This window comes from Plectropomus leopardus, chromosome 19 (assembly GCF_008729295.1).
Source record: "Plectropomus leopardus isolate mb chromosome 19, YSFRI_Pleo_2.0, whole genome shotgun sequence".
Taxonomy (NCBI): domain Eukaryota; kingdom Metazoa; phylum Chordata; class Actinopteri; order Perciformes; family Serranidae; genus Plectropomus; species Plectropomus leopardus.
The window spans coordinates 18,715,760-18,732,092 of NC_056481.1; the positions used below are offsets into that span (position 1 = coordinate 18,715,760).

At 42.6% G+C, this 16,333-nt stretch overlaps 1 protein-coding gene across 5 annotated transcripts in view; it reads left to right on the forward strand.

Annotated features, from left to right (window-relative positions):
* bahcc1b (BAH domain and coiled-coil containing 1b) overlaps positions 1–13,451 on the forward strand; it is a 76,831-nt gene extending 63,380 nt beyond the window's left edge. For 4 of the 5 annotated variants that reach the window (XM_042507340.1, XM_042507338.1, XM_042507342.1 and 1 more), the window contains exons 18-28: positions 507–677; positions 1,829–2,073; positions 4,376–4,547; positions 4,767–4,884; positions 5,405–5,480; positions 5,575–5,683; positions 5,771–5,878; positions 5,974–6,111; positions 7,113–8,560; positions 10,094–10,330; positions 10,874–13,451. In XM_042507340.1, coding sequence (XP_042363274.1) covers positions 507–677; positions 1,829–2,073; positions 4,376–4,547; positions 4,767–4,884; positions 5,405–5,480; positions 5,575–5,683; positions 5,771–5,878; positions 5,974–6,111; positions 7,113–8,560; positions 10,094–10,330; positions 10,874–11,083 — 3,032 coding nt within the window. In that variant the 3' untranslated portion in view covers positions 11,084–13,451. The remainder of the gene's footprint in view (positions 1–506; positions 678–1,828; positions 2,074–4,375; positions 4,548–4,766; positions 4,885–5,404; positions 5,481–5,574; positions 5,684–5,770; positions 5,879–5,973; positions 6,112–7,112; positions 8,561–10,093; positions 10,331–10,873) is intronic. The other variant, XM_042507341.1, reaches the window with a different exon arrangement.
* The last annotated feature ends 2,882 nt before the right edge of the window (positions 13,452–16,333 follow it).

The following is a 16,333-nucleotide window of genomic DNA, read 5'->3' on the forward strand; positions in this document are numbered from 1 at the left end:
ACCCAACACGACCCCCGCAGTCAGCGACACACAGCTGCCAATAACAATCTGCGTGTGTGTGTTTGTGTGTGTGTGTGTGTGTGTGTGTGTGTGTGTGTGTGTGTGTGTGTGTGTGTGTGTGTGTGTGTGTCCGTGTCGGTGTTTGTGTGTGCACTGCTTAAGTGCATGTGTGTCAACATTTGCTTTCCATCACTGCAGTTAAGGAACAAGCTGCAGCTAACAGTTATTGTGTGTTAATTAGTTTAGTAGTAGAGTTAATATATGAGAAAACTTAAAAAAACATCAGACAAAACTTTTCTCAGGCAACATTTCTTATCTAACACTTGAATTTATGATCGCAGAAGTTTAGCCACAAGCTTGTGAACTGAACTGCAGATACTAAAGGAATATTGAAAGCTCACTGTCAATATATCTCATCAAGTGAGTCCCTGGCTTTAGTTAACGGTGTTTACATTTAGATCACTCCGAGCTTTCCTGCTGATCATATTGATGTTGTGATTCCACAGAGGAGGAGGAGGAGGGCAGCTACTACAGCGAAGACGGAGCCTGTGACACCAAGATTAGCTCATCCTCTAAAGAAGCTCCTGCAAACCCTGCCGGGATTGTGCCTTTTTCATCGCAGTCCTCCAAGCTCCAAGTGAACCAGAAAGCCAGGAGTAAGAGACCAGGGCCTCCCGGTGAGACCTTTTTACACACCTTTATAACTTTATATAACTTTGTGACTTTTTGTTTTTTTAACTTGAAGTGAAGGATAAGGAAAATTTAAAGGATAAAGGATAAAGTTGAAAATGTATGGTGGTTCAGCTAAAAACCAGTTTGATGGTTCATGATTCCCCCATCCAGTAACAGGGTACAATTTCTAAAAAAGTGTGTCAGTGCTGGAAAGATGGTCATACAAATAGGAAGTCTATGCAGTAGAAAGACACAAATACTTTAAAAAATTGTGCTATATGACCAAAGAAAATAGGGACAAAATCTGTTTGATGCAGAAAACAATATGGCTACCAGTTAATATCAAACAATCTCGAAAAAACAGTCAAACAGTAAGCTAAATTACATTGCTAAAACATTTTTGTGAGAAATAGGCAATGCAGTAACAGAATCTTGTTTTATATTTGATCAGCACTGCTTAGTTAGTTTAATCTCAGTTTTTTCAGTCTCCATTTTTACAATACAAGAAACAGTGTGGTTCCCACTTCCTGTTCACAAATTGCTGCATTACAGCCAAAAATATGTTTCTGAAAACATTAAAGGTGACAAATAGGCAATACAGTAACAGAAACTTGGTTTATATTTGATCAACACTGCCTACTTCTACAGTTTGAGCTATGTTTGAGAGGGCGACAGAGGGGCGCGTCTCTCTCACAGTCTCAATCTATACTCTCTGTCTGTGGTGGCGGTTGTACAAAACTGCAAAAGTACAATCTGTAGTTCAGCAACAATTTGAGCTCTGAGAAGAGCGTGGAGTTCTGGGCGCTGGTTAGATGGGGGGAAGTTTACTACAGTTCATTTACACATACTACCCACATTGTTATGACACAAAGCTGGTTGAAAATTGGCAAATCATCCCTTAGTGTGATCCCTTGAGTGTTTTCTAGCAATCTTTGATCTAAACTAGGGCTTGAAAGAAACAGTGTCATGTTTGTTCAGTTCAATCTATTATGGTCAGAAAATTGTGTCAGATGACTGTCAGATGTGGCCTCAAAACCTACATTTCTTACCTAATATTAAAGAAATTCTTTAAATATATCTAATCTAAACTCAGATATTGACATTTTAGCGATTTATCTGTCAGCTCTAATTTCCATGGTGTCCCCTTCGCTGTCAGACATGGGGAGCATGCCCAGCGCAGATCAGAGGAGAGCTCCCAGAAGGCTGAGCCTCACCAACGCAGACCGGGGACATCCAGACAACCAGGGGACCAAAAGAGCATCTCTGCCCAGCTGGGGTGCGTCGTCAGTGGGCTGCAGCTTTGGGGACGGCCGGGGGAACCACGGAGCTCTGACAGAAGCAAACAGGGCCAGCAAGGAGGCAGTGCGGAAGAGCTCATCGGGACAGGGCATTCTGGGAAAGGTGAGGACCAGTGTTGGGTGGTGGTTTGTAACCTTACAGTGACACAGCAATATTTTACCTTTGCTAGTGACAGCTATTCAACCAAGTAAATGACTCCCTGACAGCAGTGATTTATGACGCTACTCTGTCATATTTACACCCTCAAAACTGACATTTGCATATTGCGTTTCCCTCCTCAGCTGCTTCATCTGTACACTTCTGCGTAGATGATCATAGGAACTAGACAGCATGAAATACAGTCTTTCTGTACCTCTTGAAGCTTTCTTGGATTTTATAAAACTTTGCACCACTACCTGTGCACAATACCTGTTGGTTATTGTTTATCAGTTGCTCCCATGACCTTTTAACCCTTTGAAACCTGGATCAAGTTTTTTGTTTTGTTATTTGTGCTGTATTCAGATGCCTTTCACAAGTATTTTGATCTCTGAACCCCAAGCAAATCAGTCTGATGTCATTCAGTTACATGGGAAAAAAGCAATGAGCAACTTGGCAAGATATGTCCCACAAATGGAAAGAAATTATAAAAAATATTTCAAAAAAGCTAGAGAAAAATGTCTAGAGAAATATATATTAATCATTTGCACAAATGAAAATTAAAAATTATTTTACAGAATTATTCTAATTTTGAATTTGTAAGATTTTTTTTCAGGTAATTTAATTCTTTTTAACTTTACGTTTTTTTTTGTTTTGCTAATATTCAGGTCATTTTCTTGTACTTTCTACTCATTTCTTGCTTATTTCTGTGTCTTTGTAATTGCTCATTTCCAGAAAAACAAATTCCACCAATTAGAGTTAAACTATAAGAGAAAATCAACAATATTTGGAGTAAATGTCATGGGCAGGAACTAGCGGCCTGGTACATTTGTTAAGTCACACAGAGGTGCATGGGAAAGAGAAGTGAAAAGGGAAAGGTGAGATGCAGTTGCCAATTTTAGAGGTGTGACGGAAAGGTTACATAATGCATAGCACAATGAATTACTGCTGTCACAGAGATGTGAGGAATATAATTACATTACTCAGGCAAAAAGGGACATGCTGGTTTTTGTGTAATGCAGCTGTCAGTAGTTCAGACTGACTGAGTAAAGACAGGTGGTGATGAGAAGGTCCTTTGGCCTTTTGATGCATGCAAGTAAAAGTTGAGAAAGAGAGGAGTAAGGAGGAATTTGGAAAAGCCCTTGCCTCAAATTCACTCCTTCCCTTCTGCAGTGAGCCACACCCTGGCAGGAAGTTTAAAAATCCTGTGGATTACAACCTACCAATAACTTTGACTCCCTTATGGGGAGATACTTAGCATCAGCTGTAAATCAGTCACTTTGTCAAATATACCATTTGCTCATGTCTTAGGTGTGTGTTTGCATGCCTGCCTGTTGTGCTAACACACCACTGGCCCCGCTGTCTCCGTGCAAGCAGCCGCTGGCGAGACACCCACATTCATTTTAATGAGAGATGCCCCAAGGTTGCCTTAGTCTTTGACTCATTGTAAGGGAATGTCCAAAAACACATAACTCCAAACCAAACATTGAAGTATAAAGATAATCACTGGCCTTAACCTGACACACACCCATGCATGCCTGCACACACACACAAACACACATAAGCACTAAAGAGAAATAATCACCCATGCCCTCTGGTGACGAAACTTCTGTCACTAAAATATATGGGCTCCTGATGTGGAAAACTCCAGGAGACAACACAAACATGCACACACACACACACACACACACACACACTCTCGCTCTCTCTCTCTCTCTCATGCATCGAATATTATGGTCTTTTCTTTGGAAAGCCTAAATACAAGCAGAAACCTGTTGGATGAGCTGACTTTCCATCATCAGTCATCAGTCATCTTTGGATAGACTAGCCTAAACCGGTCTGGAGATGGATAGTATCTCTTGTGTGTGTGTGTGTGTGTGTGTGTGTGTGTGTGTGTGTGTGTGTGTGTATCTGATGGTGAGAATGTAAATTAGGGTTCAAGCTTTTATATTAGTAGGCGTCCACCGTGCTCAAGTGTCCTTGAGCAAAACACCAAAGTCCTACACGTTCAAGAGCAGCAGTTATTACCGACTGTGACCTCTAACCTTTGAGTAAACGGTGGCAAGTGAGAAAAAAATCCTGCCGGCTTAATTGAAGTATCATATAACAAAAGGCGTTGGTACCTTTCACTGACAGATTCACCACATCAGTCAAATCAATTCAGTCACCTGCAGATCCTGTTTACTGTAGATTAATTTGGGCGTAGTATAATGAAGATACCATATCCTGCTTTCTGCCCACTGATGTCACATCCTGTTTCCCCCTCCAGGCCAAGGGCCACGCAGTGAGCCGGCTCCTGCAGAGCTTCGCGGCAGACGACGGCTTCCGGCTGGATGAGGAAAGCAGCTTCTCCGAGTGCGAAGAGGAGGAGGAAGAGGAGGTGGATGAGGAGGAGATAAAGTTGATCCACCTCCCTCCCAACATGCCTAGCAGAATACCCGGTAGGCAGTGACACATCATATATAATTATGCACACACATGCAGGTTTTAAAAGCATGTTGGATCCTTTTCACATACGCATACACACCTCTTTCTCTGCCTGTCTTGTCCCTCCTTTTTCACTTCACATAGCAATTATTCAACACACTCACAAATTATCTATATCTCACCCCTTTATCTTCTCCATCCATCCATCTTTCGACCACGCCCTCCCATTGCAGCCCTGCCAAACTGTGTGCTGAGTAAAGAGATGCTGGTAGACGGGCTGAAGATCCTGATCTCTAAGGAGGATGAGCTGCTGTACGCAGCCTGCGTCCAAACTCTGGACCTGCCTGACATGTAAGGCCCATCTTTCCTACAAAATAAACATTCACCAGCCAGGGGAGAAGGCAGAGTCACTATTTCACACAGCAACTGCCATACGTGACCATTGTTTTTCTCGGTCATCAATGGATCTAAATGCGAGAAGCATCAAAATCTGGGTGGATAACCGCTTAGGCTTAACAATTTCCTGGGGAAACCCTGGAGTTAAGTACTAGAAAGACATATTGCAACAAGAGTCCTCTCTGATTTACAAAAGAGTTGAAAACTTAGCTTAGTTAAATGCCTGACAGCTGTGTGAATCTTGACAAACAAGAAGTCTAGACGACTACAAAAGCCAAGACACACAGCATTGGCAGCCAACACAGCTGCCAGGGAAAAACCTGAGCACTCATGACAAAGACCCTATTTTGAAAAAGAAAACCTTGTAATCGAACAGTTAAAAATGTGTTATTGGGAACTTACAAATTTAAAAAAAAAACAGTTTTGTGATGAATTTTATCTTTCATTCATTTCCCTTTTTTAAAAAAAATTTTAGATTCAGTGTTGTCATTGAAGGAGAACGAGGGAATCGCCCCCGGATTTACTCGCTTGAGCAACTACTACAGGAAGCTGTGAGTTTCAGTCTTGAGGCTCCATTGCATCTATTAAATAGTCGCTTCAACTGAAACTCCACATGTTATACGAAAAATTTTGTGAATTTTCCAGGTGTTAGACGTGCGGCCCCAGAATGAGGCCATCCTGACTGCAGGGACGAGAGTGTGTGCCTACTGGAGCGAGCGCTCTCGCTGCCTTTATCCCGGATACGTCCACCGAGGTGAGCGAGATGCTCCAACAATAACCTCACTCTGCACACATACACTAGTAGTTTCCCAGCACCTCATATCTTCCCTCATGTGTCCAGGTGAGGAGGAGAAGGAGGGGAGCGTAATGGTGGAGTTTGATGACGGAGACAGGGGGAGGATCTCTCTAGCAAACATCAGGCTTCTGCCCCCAGGATACCAAATCTGCTGTGAGTATGGCTTTAAAAAAGGAAAGAAAAGACAGACAGACAGACAGACAGAAAGAAAGACATATCATCATTTAACAACAACTTCTCTCCTGCAGGTGCGGAGCCTTCTCCAGCACTTTTGATCTCACCTGGTCGTCGCGGTCGAAGAAGCTCCACCCAAGAGAGGAAAGACACACCCACAGAAAAACCAGCCAATGAGGAGCCAGCAGGGAGACCCCAAGAGAAAAGACCAGGTGAGGAGAAAGGGAACACGTGCGGCACTCTGCTCAGGAACGTCGAAATACGAAACAAATCACCTCCTGTTCAGTTGTCATAAATGATGAGAATAAGCCTCAGAGACCAAAATTGTTTTTGTACCAGGCTGTAAAAATGTTTATTTTTGCTGTAAAGTTGGGCAATTTTACATGGGAGCCTAAAGGGCCTGACTTGCTTTTGGAGCCAGCCTCAAGAGGCCATTTGAGCAACTGCAGTTTTGGCCTCATTTTTCAGCCCTCTAGGTTGCTGCTCGGCTAAGACCAGATATCCTCTATCCTTGTATTTAATGTTTTGCTACTTCTAAAAAAAACACATAATGTTTTGCAAAGCTTTGCCCATTGGAAATGCTATTTTTGATTAACTCTTATTGGTTTAAATTTGTGGAAGAAAGACTGGCTGCCTATTTGATAAGCAATCCGCTCAGGGACTAAACATCACTCAGATATAAAAGCTTTAATAAATGTTGTCTGGGAAGTACTGGTCTAACTAGTGAATACATTCACAGACACACACCCCCTCAGGCCATACTAAAGTCCCCCAAACAAGGCCTCATTTACAGTTCCAACTGTCAACCACTTATCATATGCCTCCGAGTCAGAGGAGAGCACTGAGTGGAGACTTATAAATCAAAAGACTCGTAAATTAAAAATTCCTTGTTTGCCGCCTATCAATTAACCTCTACATGACCACATTAATCATGCTTTTATGAGGTGTCATCAGTGTTTTTTGGTAGTTGAGCAACATGTAACTCATCACAAACTCTAGGTGACAATGAAGGTGGGGAGAAAGACAGGTTTACCTGGTTTGTTGTAGTTTGAATAATGGATATGTTGAAACTTACCTTGCTCGGTGGAGATCGGGGAGATAAAGATATTAAGTTTCTCCAAAGCTCTTAGTTCCACAATTATCTCAGTCTACTCTTCAGACCTGTCAGTTCATATTGATTATAACTCGTCTCTGTTGTCGACTCCTTTCTCAGTTGGCAGGCCGAAGAAAGTCCACACAGTGCCTAAGACTGCCAGCGCGCCGACATCAGTAACAGACACTGTAACCAAAGGCAACACTTCCTTGTTGAACTGGTCCGCGCCGAGGAAGAGACCACCAGTTGACTTCTTCCTCTTCAATGGGACGTCTCGGAAGACCCAGAGGAGGATACGAGAGCGAGACTTGGGGCTGTTTCATCGGCCCGCCTCCCACCTTTTCACACCCCAGATACCTATCAAAGGCATCTTCGGCTCCCCTTTTGAAGGTGACTCATTCAGTAGCATCGCCAACAGCTACTCTACCTTCAGAAATGGTGGAAGCTCTGGAGCGGGGCGACCGGTTTCCACAGTGGCCTCCATGGGGATCCGGGACTCCTCATCCTCTCCTCTGTCCTCAGCTGTCACCATGGCAATGGCAGCTGGAAGCAGGAAGCCGGTGAGCGAACGCGACAGGAAACAATTCCTGGTGAAGCTTGACCATGAAGGGGTGACCTCTCCTAAAACAAAGAACGGCAAGGCCCTGCTTCGACTCGGGGGGAGCGGAGGGAAAGGAGGCAAGAGTCTCGCCTCTGCAGGAGCACCGCTGCGATACATCCACCCTGCCCTGTTGGTGAAGGATGGGAAGAAGGGAGGAGGGGAAAGAGACAGCGCTGGGTCCCGTTCTGAGCCGATTGTAAAGGGCGCTCCACCTTTGAGAAAGGACCTTCTGTCAGCAGGTCTTGGAGTTCAAGGTGGGGATTACAATTTGGACTACCCGAGTGACTGCCCCAGCTCGTACTCCGAGCTGGATGAGGATGATGAGGATGATGGTCAGGATGCTGAAGCACCTAGAAGAAGTGCAGCGGTCACGTCCCATCGTGGCGGCCGTTTTCTCTCCCGTCTCTCCACCTGCTTCTCTTCATCTTCCTCCTCCTCTTCCTCCTCTGGCTCTATCTCCTCCTCGTCGATTTGCTCGTCAGACAACGACTCCTCCTACTCCTCTGATGAAGAGTCCTCCTCTGTGCTGCTGCGCCGCGCGCTGCTCCAACAGGACAAACACAAGCACAGGCAGAATATGACCTCTGAGCTCCTGAGTCCCGACCCTACCACTTCCAGCTCCTCTCCCTCTGCCCCACCTCCTGCTCACGGATTTGTGGCCAAAGCCAGCATGGCTGTCTCAGGGGCAAAGGTGAGGGCAGACAGGACAGAGGACAGGAAGGAGTTCATGTCAAAAGGAAGCATGGTGGCTAACAGTGGCACAGCTAAAACCCAGCTGAAGAGGAAAGAAGGAATTTCTAGCAGCCACCATCAGAGGCAAAGCAGTCCTGTGAGCCAGCAGTCTAAATCGGCCTCCAAGGACTCAGCCACAGCTAAGAGGCAGCGGATGTCTTCACCTGAGCCTCTGCCGAACATCACTCACCTGCCTGGACGCCAGCTCTGGAAATGGTCCGGCAATCCCACACAGGTAGGACACTTTGGCTTGTATGTTCCTTTTTTATATTCAAGATTTTAATGAAGAGTTTTTCCAAGATGTTTTTAGTAACTGCTTCTCGTCACTGTACTGCAAAATTTAAGAGCGTCTGTGATTTCTTGAGGGCTGTACCTGACCCAGAATTTTGCAAGTCGAATAAGATTTGGCTGTTCAATACACATATTGGCACATTGCATGGCACACTAACTAGCAAAAAAACAAAAACAAAAAATGACTGCTTGACTTGGTGCAATCTCAGTCAACTGAGGGGTCTGAGACTGATGTTTTAAATCTTGACTTTCATGTGGCTTATAACTAAATTCCATTCCTGAATTACTGACTTAATGCAAATGCGACATTCTTGACATGGTTATTTTACTTTTAAGACAAAAAAAATTAGACATATTTTCCTGGAACAAGGCTTTTTTACTTTATTTTTATTCTTTGCAGAGTGTCTCTCATAATCACATGTTATCGTCTTGGTTATATGGATTAAAATTGTTATCTTGGGTATCAGTAACCTACTTAAGTTCATTACCGCTTGTTGTTGCAGTTTCTGCTGGGTCATACCTTGATTACATACAGTAATTGCAGCGATAAATACCATCTCTTTGCAGTGCTCATTCTGCCTTAGTCTTTGTACACACTGGCAACGCTGTACGGCTTACTCTCTGAATTTGTTATCCTGATATTTAAGTCACGATCCAGAGATAACGAAACAGTTTTGAGCAACCGCTGCCACTCTAGGCTTCCATTCTGTTGCGTTGTTTGCTTTGTAAACATGACTGCATCTGTTGACTGAGATGTGCATCTTAAAAAGACGCTGAAGGTGTGCACATGCTGGAACAAATGAATCGATGGAGCAGATATTTAACCCTTTAAAACCTAAACACATAGGCTTGATTTCTTTCAAAAATATGGTATTGAGCAACTTAGGAGGAAATGACCCTAAACAATAGTCCCCCAAAAGTGTTTATACAAGAAAATTATCTAAAAACAGGGGGAAAAAACAAAGAAAAAGTGGAAAAAAACAAGGAAATTATCTGAAAAAGAGCATAAAATTAATTTTCCAAATCTACTAATTTCTTGCAGTTTGTAAAGCGGTTCTTGCCAAGTTGCTTATTGCCTTTTTCCCCTGTTTTCAAAGAAAATCAAACCAATTTGCCTAGATTTTGTAGGTTGAAAAACTTGCGAAGACGTCTAAACGCAGCACAAAAAGTGATGTCAATCCAGGTTTCAAAGGGATGAGTGGGTTACCCACTGTGATTAAGTTTCAGCAATATTGCCTGTATTAGGTTGGGAGTGAATTATTGGTGTGCCAGCAAACATACTCCTGTAACTCAATAGGGTCAGGTTGTTATGATTGGTGTTAGGCATGAGGTATTTTCTTGACTTATTAAATCTTACCTTACTTTGGTAGACTGGGTTTAGTAAAACAAACAAAAATCTTAATTGAATTCTGAAATGAGGCCAGTGGTGAAATAATGCTGAATAAATTGTGCTATTTTTACTCTCTTTCCCCGACAGAGGAGAGGTCTGAAGGGTAAAGCCCGCAAGCTTTTCTACAAGGCCATCGTGCGGGGCAAGGAGACGGTGCGTGTCGGGGACTGTGCTGTGTTCCTGTCACCTGGTCGGCCCCAGCTGCCCTACGTGGGCAGAGTGGAGAGCCTCTGGGAGTCGTGGAGCTCCAGCATGGTGGTCAGGGTCAAGTGGTTCTACCACCCAGAGGAGACTCGCCTTGGGAAGCGACACCGCGACGGCAAGGTAAAGGCCAGGGAGTGCAAAGTAGAATTTCTAAAATGGGAATGGTCAAAGTAACAGTCTGTGACATTTTCATATAAATATATTACCTCTTTGCTTCCTTTTATTCCCTGTTCTCATCTGATATGAATGGCTGAACCTCCACTTAGTTTGTGAAACTGTTACATTTGCAGTTCTAAAGACTCAGTGTGAGGATGGTCTTTCCCTGGAAAAAAATCTCTGCTGCACAGGAAGTAACATATTTTACATTTCTGGCAACAGCTGTAGTGGTTTGTTTGGAATATATAAAAAAGATCTGGGTAGTCGTTAGCATTAACAGCAACATCCAGCGTGGCTGAGCAAACATAAAAGATCACCACTTGCAGAAACTTCATCATGAGAAAACCCACGCTCAAACACATGACAGAGAGGGTATGTGTGGGAAGTGCTGACTGAAAACAACACCAAAGATAACAGCCTTACTGCTTTTCTCGTGAAAACAACATTTTGATGGTTGAATATATAATCCAGCTGGTTTATCAACCGATCTACTTGTCTCTCTCCCAGAATGCCTTGTATCAGTCGAGCCATGAGGACGAGAATGACGTGCAGACCATCTCCCATCGCTGCCAGGTGGTCAGCAGGGCCGAGTATGATCACCTGATGCATGAACACAAGTCCGGCAACACGGCTAATGACCTTTTCTACCTGGCCGGAAGCTACGAACCAACCACGGGCCAGCTGATCAGCGCAGACGGCATGGCCATCGTATCCTAGCACCGACAGCTAGAGAGAAATCCAAATATTGAACCTGAACCCTGGAGTTCCAGGACGGTCCTTCAGAGCGGAGCTGGGGACAGAGGGGAAGACAAAGAGCGTCGGCTCTGCGTATTGATCTGTCCCTTGTAAGAGAAGGAGCTAGCCCACTGGATAAAGCCCCACAGTACTGGCACTTAGAGGAGTCTGGTTTGTTCTGGGGAAAAGTCTGATCCATGTCAGATTTAACCTCTTTATCAGATGTGGACTGAGGCTCCTTGTCGCAGCGAGAGTCTCCAGCCTTCCCTGTGGCTGATATAACAGAGTATCTCGTCACTGCGACAAGATTACGGCAACAAAAGAACAGGAACCAAGGACATGAGCACTTTGGAGTACAGTCGCTTGGATATGCTATGGAGGGAGGGTGTCAGACTTGGCTTTCTGAAACAAAGACTGACTCAGAGAGCGGGAGAGACTGTATGGTAAGAGACTTACTGTAAACCACACTGGTTTGGAGGGTTTTAATGGTCTTATACTGGTAGTTTAATGATGACAACATGATTGGGAGATCCCCAACAGGACCAAAAAACACTGTAGTTTTGGACTTTTTGTGTGAATGTGTGTATGTATGTGTGTGTGTGTGTGTGTGTGTGTGTGTGTGTGTGTGTGTTTGCAGAGTGGCTGCCCTGTTTGGCATTTAATGAGCTCTAAGTAAATAGCATATAGGTGTATCGGTGGTCGTGCTCGCGACGTCATGACACACCGTCAGTATGTCTCTAACACTCTGAATATTAATCTGTCCAGTACTTAACGTGCAGTTTTCAGTCCCCGCGGCTGAAACAATTTTTTTTTTTTCCTGTCAAGCCATACACGTCAATACCTCGCTCTCGCAACCTCCTATTCAGGTGCGAAGACACATGTACAGGTCGTTGGATTGTTTATTTGAAATGTGCGTGCATGGTGGTGTGCGTGCCTACGTGTGCATGGAGCGTGTGCGCTTTGTACAGTATCATGTATAATATAACATGTTGTAAATAGTATACATATATATTTGTTCTTGTTTTTTTTTTCTTTTGCAGAGAAGATTATTTTATTTAGATTTTTTAGGGTGTCTGTGGGTGGGTTTGTGGGATAGAGAGAGCAGGTGGGGTTAGTTTCCTTCTCTCTCAATGCACTGAACAGGATTAGAGATTTGGATTTGGGGTCAATCTGTACAACTGATGTGAAGACTTTTTGGTTGTAAGCCCTGCTTTAGAGGAAGGGTGAATATGTAGAAAGGGTGTTTGGGAAATGTTTTTATAAGGAAATCAGAAAAAGGCTCTTTTTAAACATGTGTCCAAATTCTTTTTTTTTGTCTTTATTGTACTCTGTTGGGTTTAGAATGTGCATTTCCTGTTGGAAGCTTATTTTTAAACAAATACTGGAAAAGAAACTGAGTTTCTGCTGTCCTCCGATCCTAAAAGAATCTAGTTCTTCTTTTTCTATTTTAGCCTGTATTCCTATATAAAATGTAGATATTTATCTGGCATCAAAAAGAAACATACCAAAGCACCTGTGAGTTTACGCTTCACCGCATTAGAAGAAAAAACAATTTTATGAAAAAAGACATAAAAACGTTTAATCAAATCTGAATCCGGGACCCCTGCAATCACAGAGGTATTTTAAGTAGAGTTCCTCTTGTTGTCTGCTCATGTTCATCCAGCGTTGCTATGACAGCCTCTGAGAAACGTTGCAGCAACATTGTCTGCACGCTGCCCAGCTGATGCACTTGAGGTCACTATGGCAACCAGAATGGCATCACGTGACTGTGAAGGACAATCAGAGCCAATCAATGGGACAATGTTGAGAGACAAAAAAATACAAGGATCAAATCACAAATTATGCTTCTTGTCACTTTTATTCCTGCTTTGCCAAAAAAATGTCTGTGTGTGTGTGTTTTATGTTTGCTTGTTTTCCTCATTGTCTTACTGTTTATGCAAGCCTGTGATGACTGTTTGTTGTCAGTGTATAGGATGTACAGGGGGGAAGAACGTGATTGCCTTTTTCTTTTTTTTAGGACATTGACTGACTTTTAACAACAATGTTGCTGTTACACTGCAAAGCAAAAGCTTTAAAAGGAATCTAATGTGAAACTCAATTTTAGAATATTACTTTTATGGGTCTTTAATTGATTATTTTTTTTAAAGCTGTATTTTCTTTAAGAAACACTGGATTCAGTTCTAACCATCACGTTTTGACAGAAGCGACATCATTGTGTGTTTTTTTTTTAGACCCACTGGAAAACTGCTTTGTACGGTCGAGATAGCCTACTAAAATATATTATGTAATTTCAGTCATTCTTTGGAAATATGACTTAAATATTTCCTCATGTACAAAAGGAAAAAAATTATTTATCTTAATTTTATTGCCTTTTTGTGTTTCATTAAAAAAAAAGATTCTTACAAAAAAAAACTGATCTTGATTGATTGTTTCTTTTTCCCCCTTGTCTGCTGGGCGTGAGTCCTCTGAATACCGCCTTGTGTTCATCAATGCCGATCATTTGTCTGCTGCAGGAAAATGGACCGCAGAAGAAAGCGTGGAAGAATGAGAAGGAGGGAGACAAAAAAAAAGGGAAAAAACGAGAGGAGGAAGCAATTTGAAACTGTAGCTGTAGCCGATAGAAGGGGAAGAATGGGGAGAGAAAGGGAAACTGTATCTGGCAGTGTTTCATGAGAGACGATGGGCAGGATAAAGTCTCCTCTGGCTGTACAGGTGGGTCAGGTATTCAGACTAATAAAAACGGAACAGGACCATTAAGAGAACAAAGTGAGGATATCGGTTTTCGGCCTGCTGAGATTTTAGATCCTCACTTTGTGCATGTATGTGAGCACATATATGTGTGTGTGAATACCAGAAATGCAGCTCACATGTGCCCATTAAACAGAGCGTGCTAGTCCACACTGATATACATCCATGCAGTCTGCACGCATTCCTGTACCTCTGTTTTTTTTTCTTGCTGCTAAGTGTGTGTTTGTGTGTGTGTGTGTGTGTGTGTGTGTGTGTGTAATGTGAGAGCTGGGAAGAACAGTTATCCCCTGCAGGGTGTGGAGTTTCTGGGACAAAGTGCACAAATTTACTGCACTTTATTTGAGACTTCCTGTGAAATATTCACACCTTTTTATCGCACTGTAACCAGAGCCTTTGTGACGCGGCTTATTGCAACATTAAAGGCTGAATGGTGGATTTACCTTTGACCTTGAGTTACAGTCTGGTCGCCTCGTGGTGGCCCACAAAGAAGACGGCTCGAGGAACAGCATCACCTTGAATGGTGGCAGTAAACTTATTTCACTGTGCTACATTGTTAAAGAGAAACTACACTTATTCTCAGAATTCATACATTCACTCCTGTAGTCTAAGACAAAAGCTTTTGTTAAGATGAGTAACTCTCCTTAAACCAAAAACTAGAGTGCTAAAACACGAATATGTGACGCCATCAAGTGTAAAGCCTCTTTTACACAGCCTGTTCAAGGCGATATTTTGCCTTATTGATAAGTATAGAAAGTACCATCATGTAAAGGTGGCACAGACTTGTCTTGCCGTTCAGTGTGTGACTAGGTAGATGGCCAATCATAATGAGGAGGTACCTGTTAGAGTTTTTGGGCTACCTGTGTCAACCATAGACTGTATATAAAGACGGACAACAAGACAGCTCCTCCAAAGTGTCACTTTTCAATCTCAATCGGCCTCTGGTGTATAGGTCATAAAGCCTGCCCTCCTGTTAATGAATGGGACATAGGCCAAACTAAAACCTCGCCAAATACATTTTTCGCAAAGATACCTTCTGTCACTGAAGGTAGTTCTCATCATCCAGATGTTTGTTTAACCAACTACTGTTATGATAAGTTCGGTTTTAATGAGTTATTCAATTCTACAAAAAGCGGAATTTTTTTTTTTTTTTTTTTTGTCATGATTGACAGCTGTGACAGCCAATCCATGCGCTTGCATTCAAAGTGCTGCTTGCAATTTGTTGTAGGGGTGTCTCATTTAGCTCTTTGTTAGCAACCACCTTTTAAAGATATATATACAAGTTTCAAAGTTTACTTGGTACTTGGGTTTGGGTGCAGGGATATTTATTTACTGGTGCACTTTATGTTGTAGAACAAAAGGTGAAAGTCTCTTACGCTAGTGTTAACCACAAACCTTATTTATATCTAATTGAAAACCCATTTGAAAAGCCCATTGACTTTGAGGTACTAAAATGCTAATTCAAGGACTATTCTAAGGACCCACGACTGATAGGGGCCAAAAAAAAGAGAATATTTTTCGATAGAAAACTATCGAGCTATAATCATTAACAGACGTTTGTACTTGATTTAATGTGCTCACTAATACACAAGGTTTCTTTTTCTTTTCTTGATTTTGGCAAAAAGTAAACATCCATAGAGCCTCTGTTTTGCCCCCCCCTGTTTTCATGAAATGGTTCGTTCCTGTCCGGGCACCTGGCGCATACGGTAATTTGCTAACAAAGCGGCCTGTAGCTGGAGCGGATACTTACAGCATCCCTAAAGAAAGTGTGCCTACCAAAACCTAAAAAAGACAGGAGAGAGAAAAGAGAGTGACGGCGTGTCACCCAGTTCTTCACAAAGACAGGTGGGTCACCGTGAGTGGTGGAAATTAACCCGTTTAGGCCATAGTGAAATAAGCTAAGTTTGCTCCCTTAATGTTAGCTAATAGCTTCACAGAAAATACCGTGTGTTGATATTTAGTTCCTCCTTTAACCGTCGTTATAGCCAAACTTTTGGGGAATTATCATATTTAATCAGCTGTTCCTGTCCTTGACAGGTATCAGGCCAAGGGACAGATGCAGCTTTGTCCTCAGCAGCCCTGTGTCCCCAAACACAGGAGTGATCCGGCAGCCTGACTCCCGTCTGAAGAGGGAGGTGAGCAGCACTCTGTCAAACCACATGTCAGCTTATAGAAACAGTAGCTTCGGTTATGATGTTATTTACAGTGGTAGAAGAAGTAATCAAATTTTTATACTCAAGTAAAAGTATAAATTGGCTCCCACAGTCAGTAAAAATACTTCATTAGAAGAAGAAGTCCTGGATTAAAAATGTTACTTAAGTAAAAGTTCATAAGTATTATCAGCAATATGTACTTAAAGTATTAGAGGCAAAAATATCATAGCTATACAATTATTATTTCTGTGATCATAACACGAGCTCCTTAGGTTAATTGCTTCATAGCTTAATATTTTTAATAGAGCTGCCCCTCTGTTGGCAGCTATGAGAA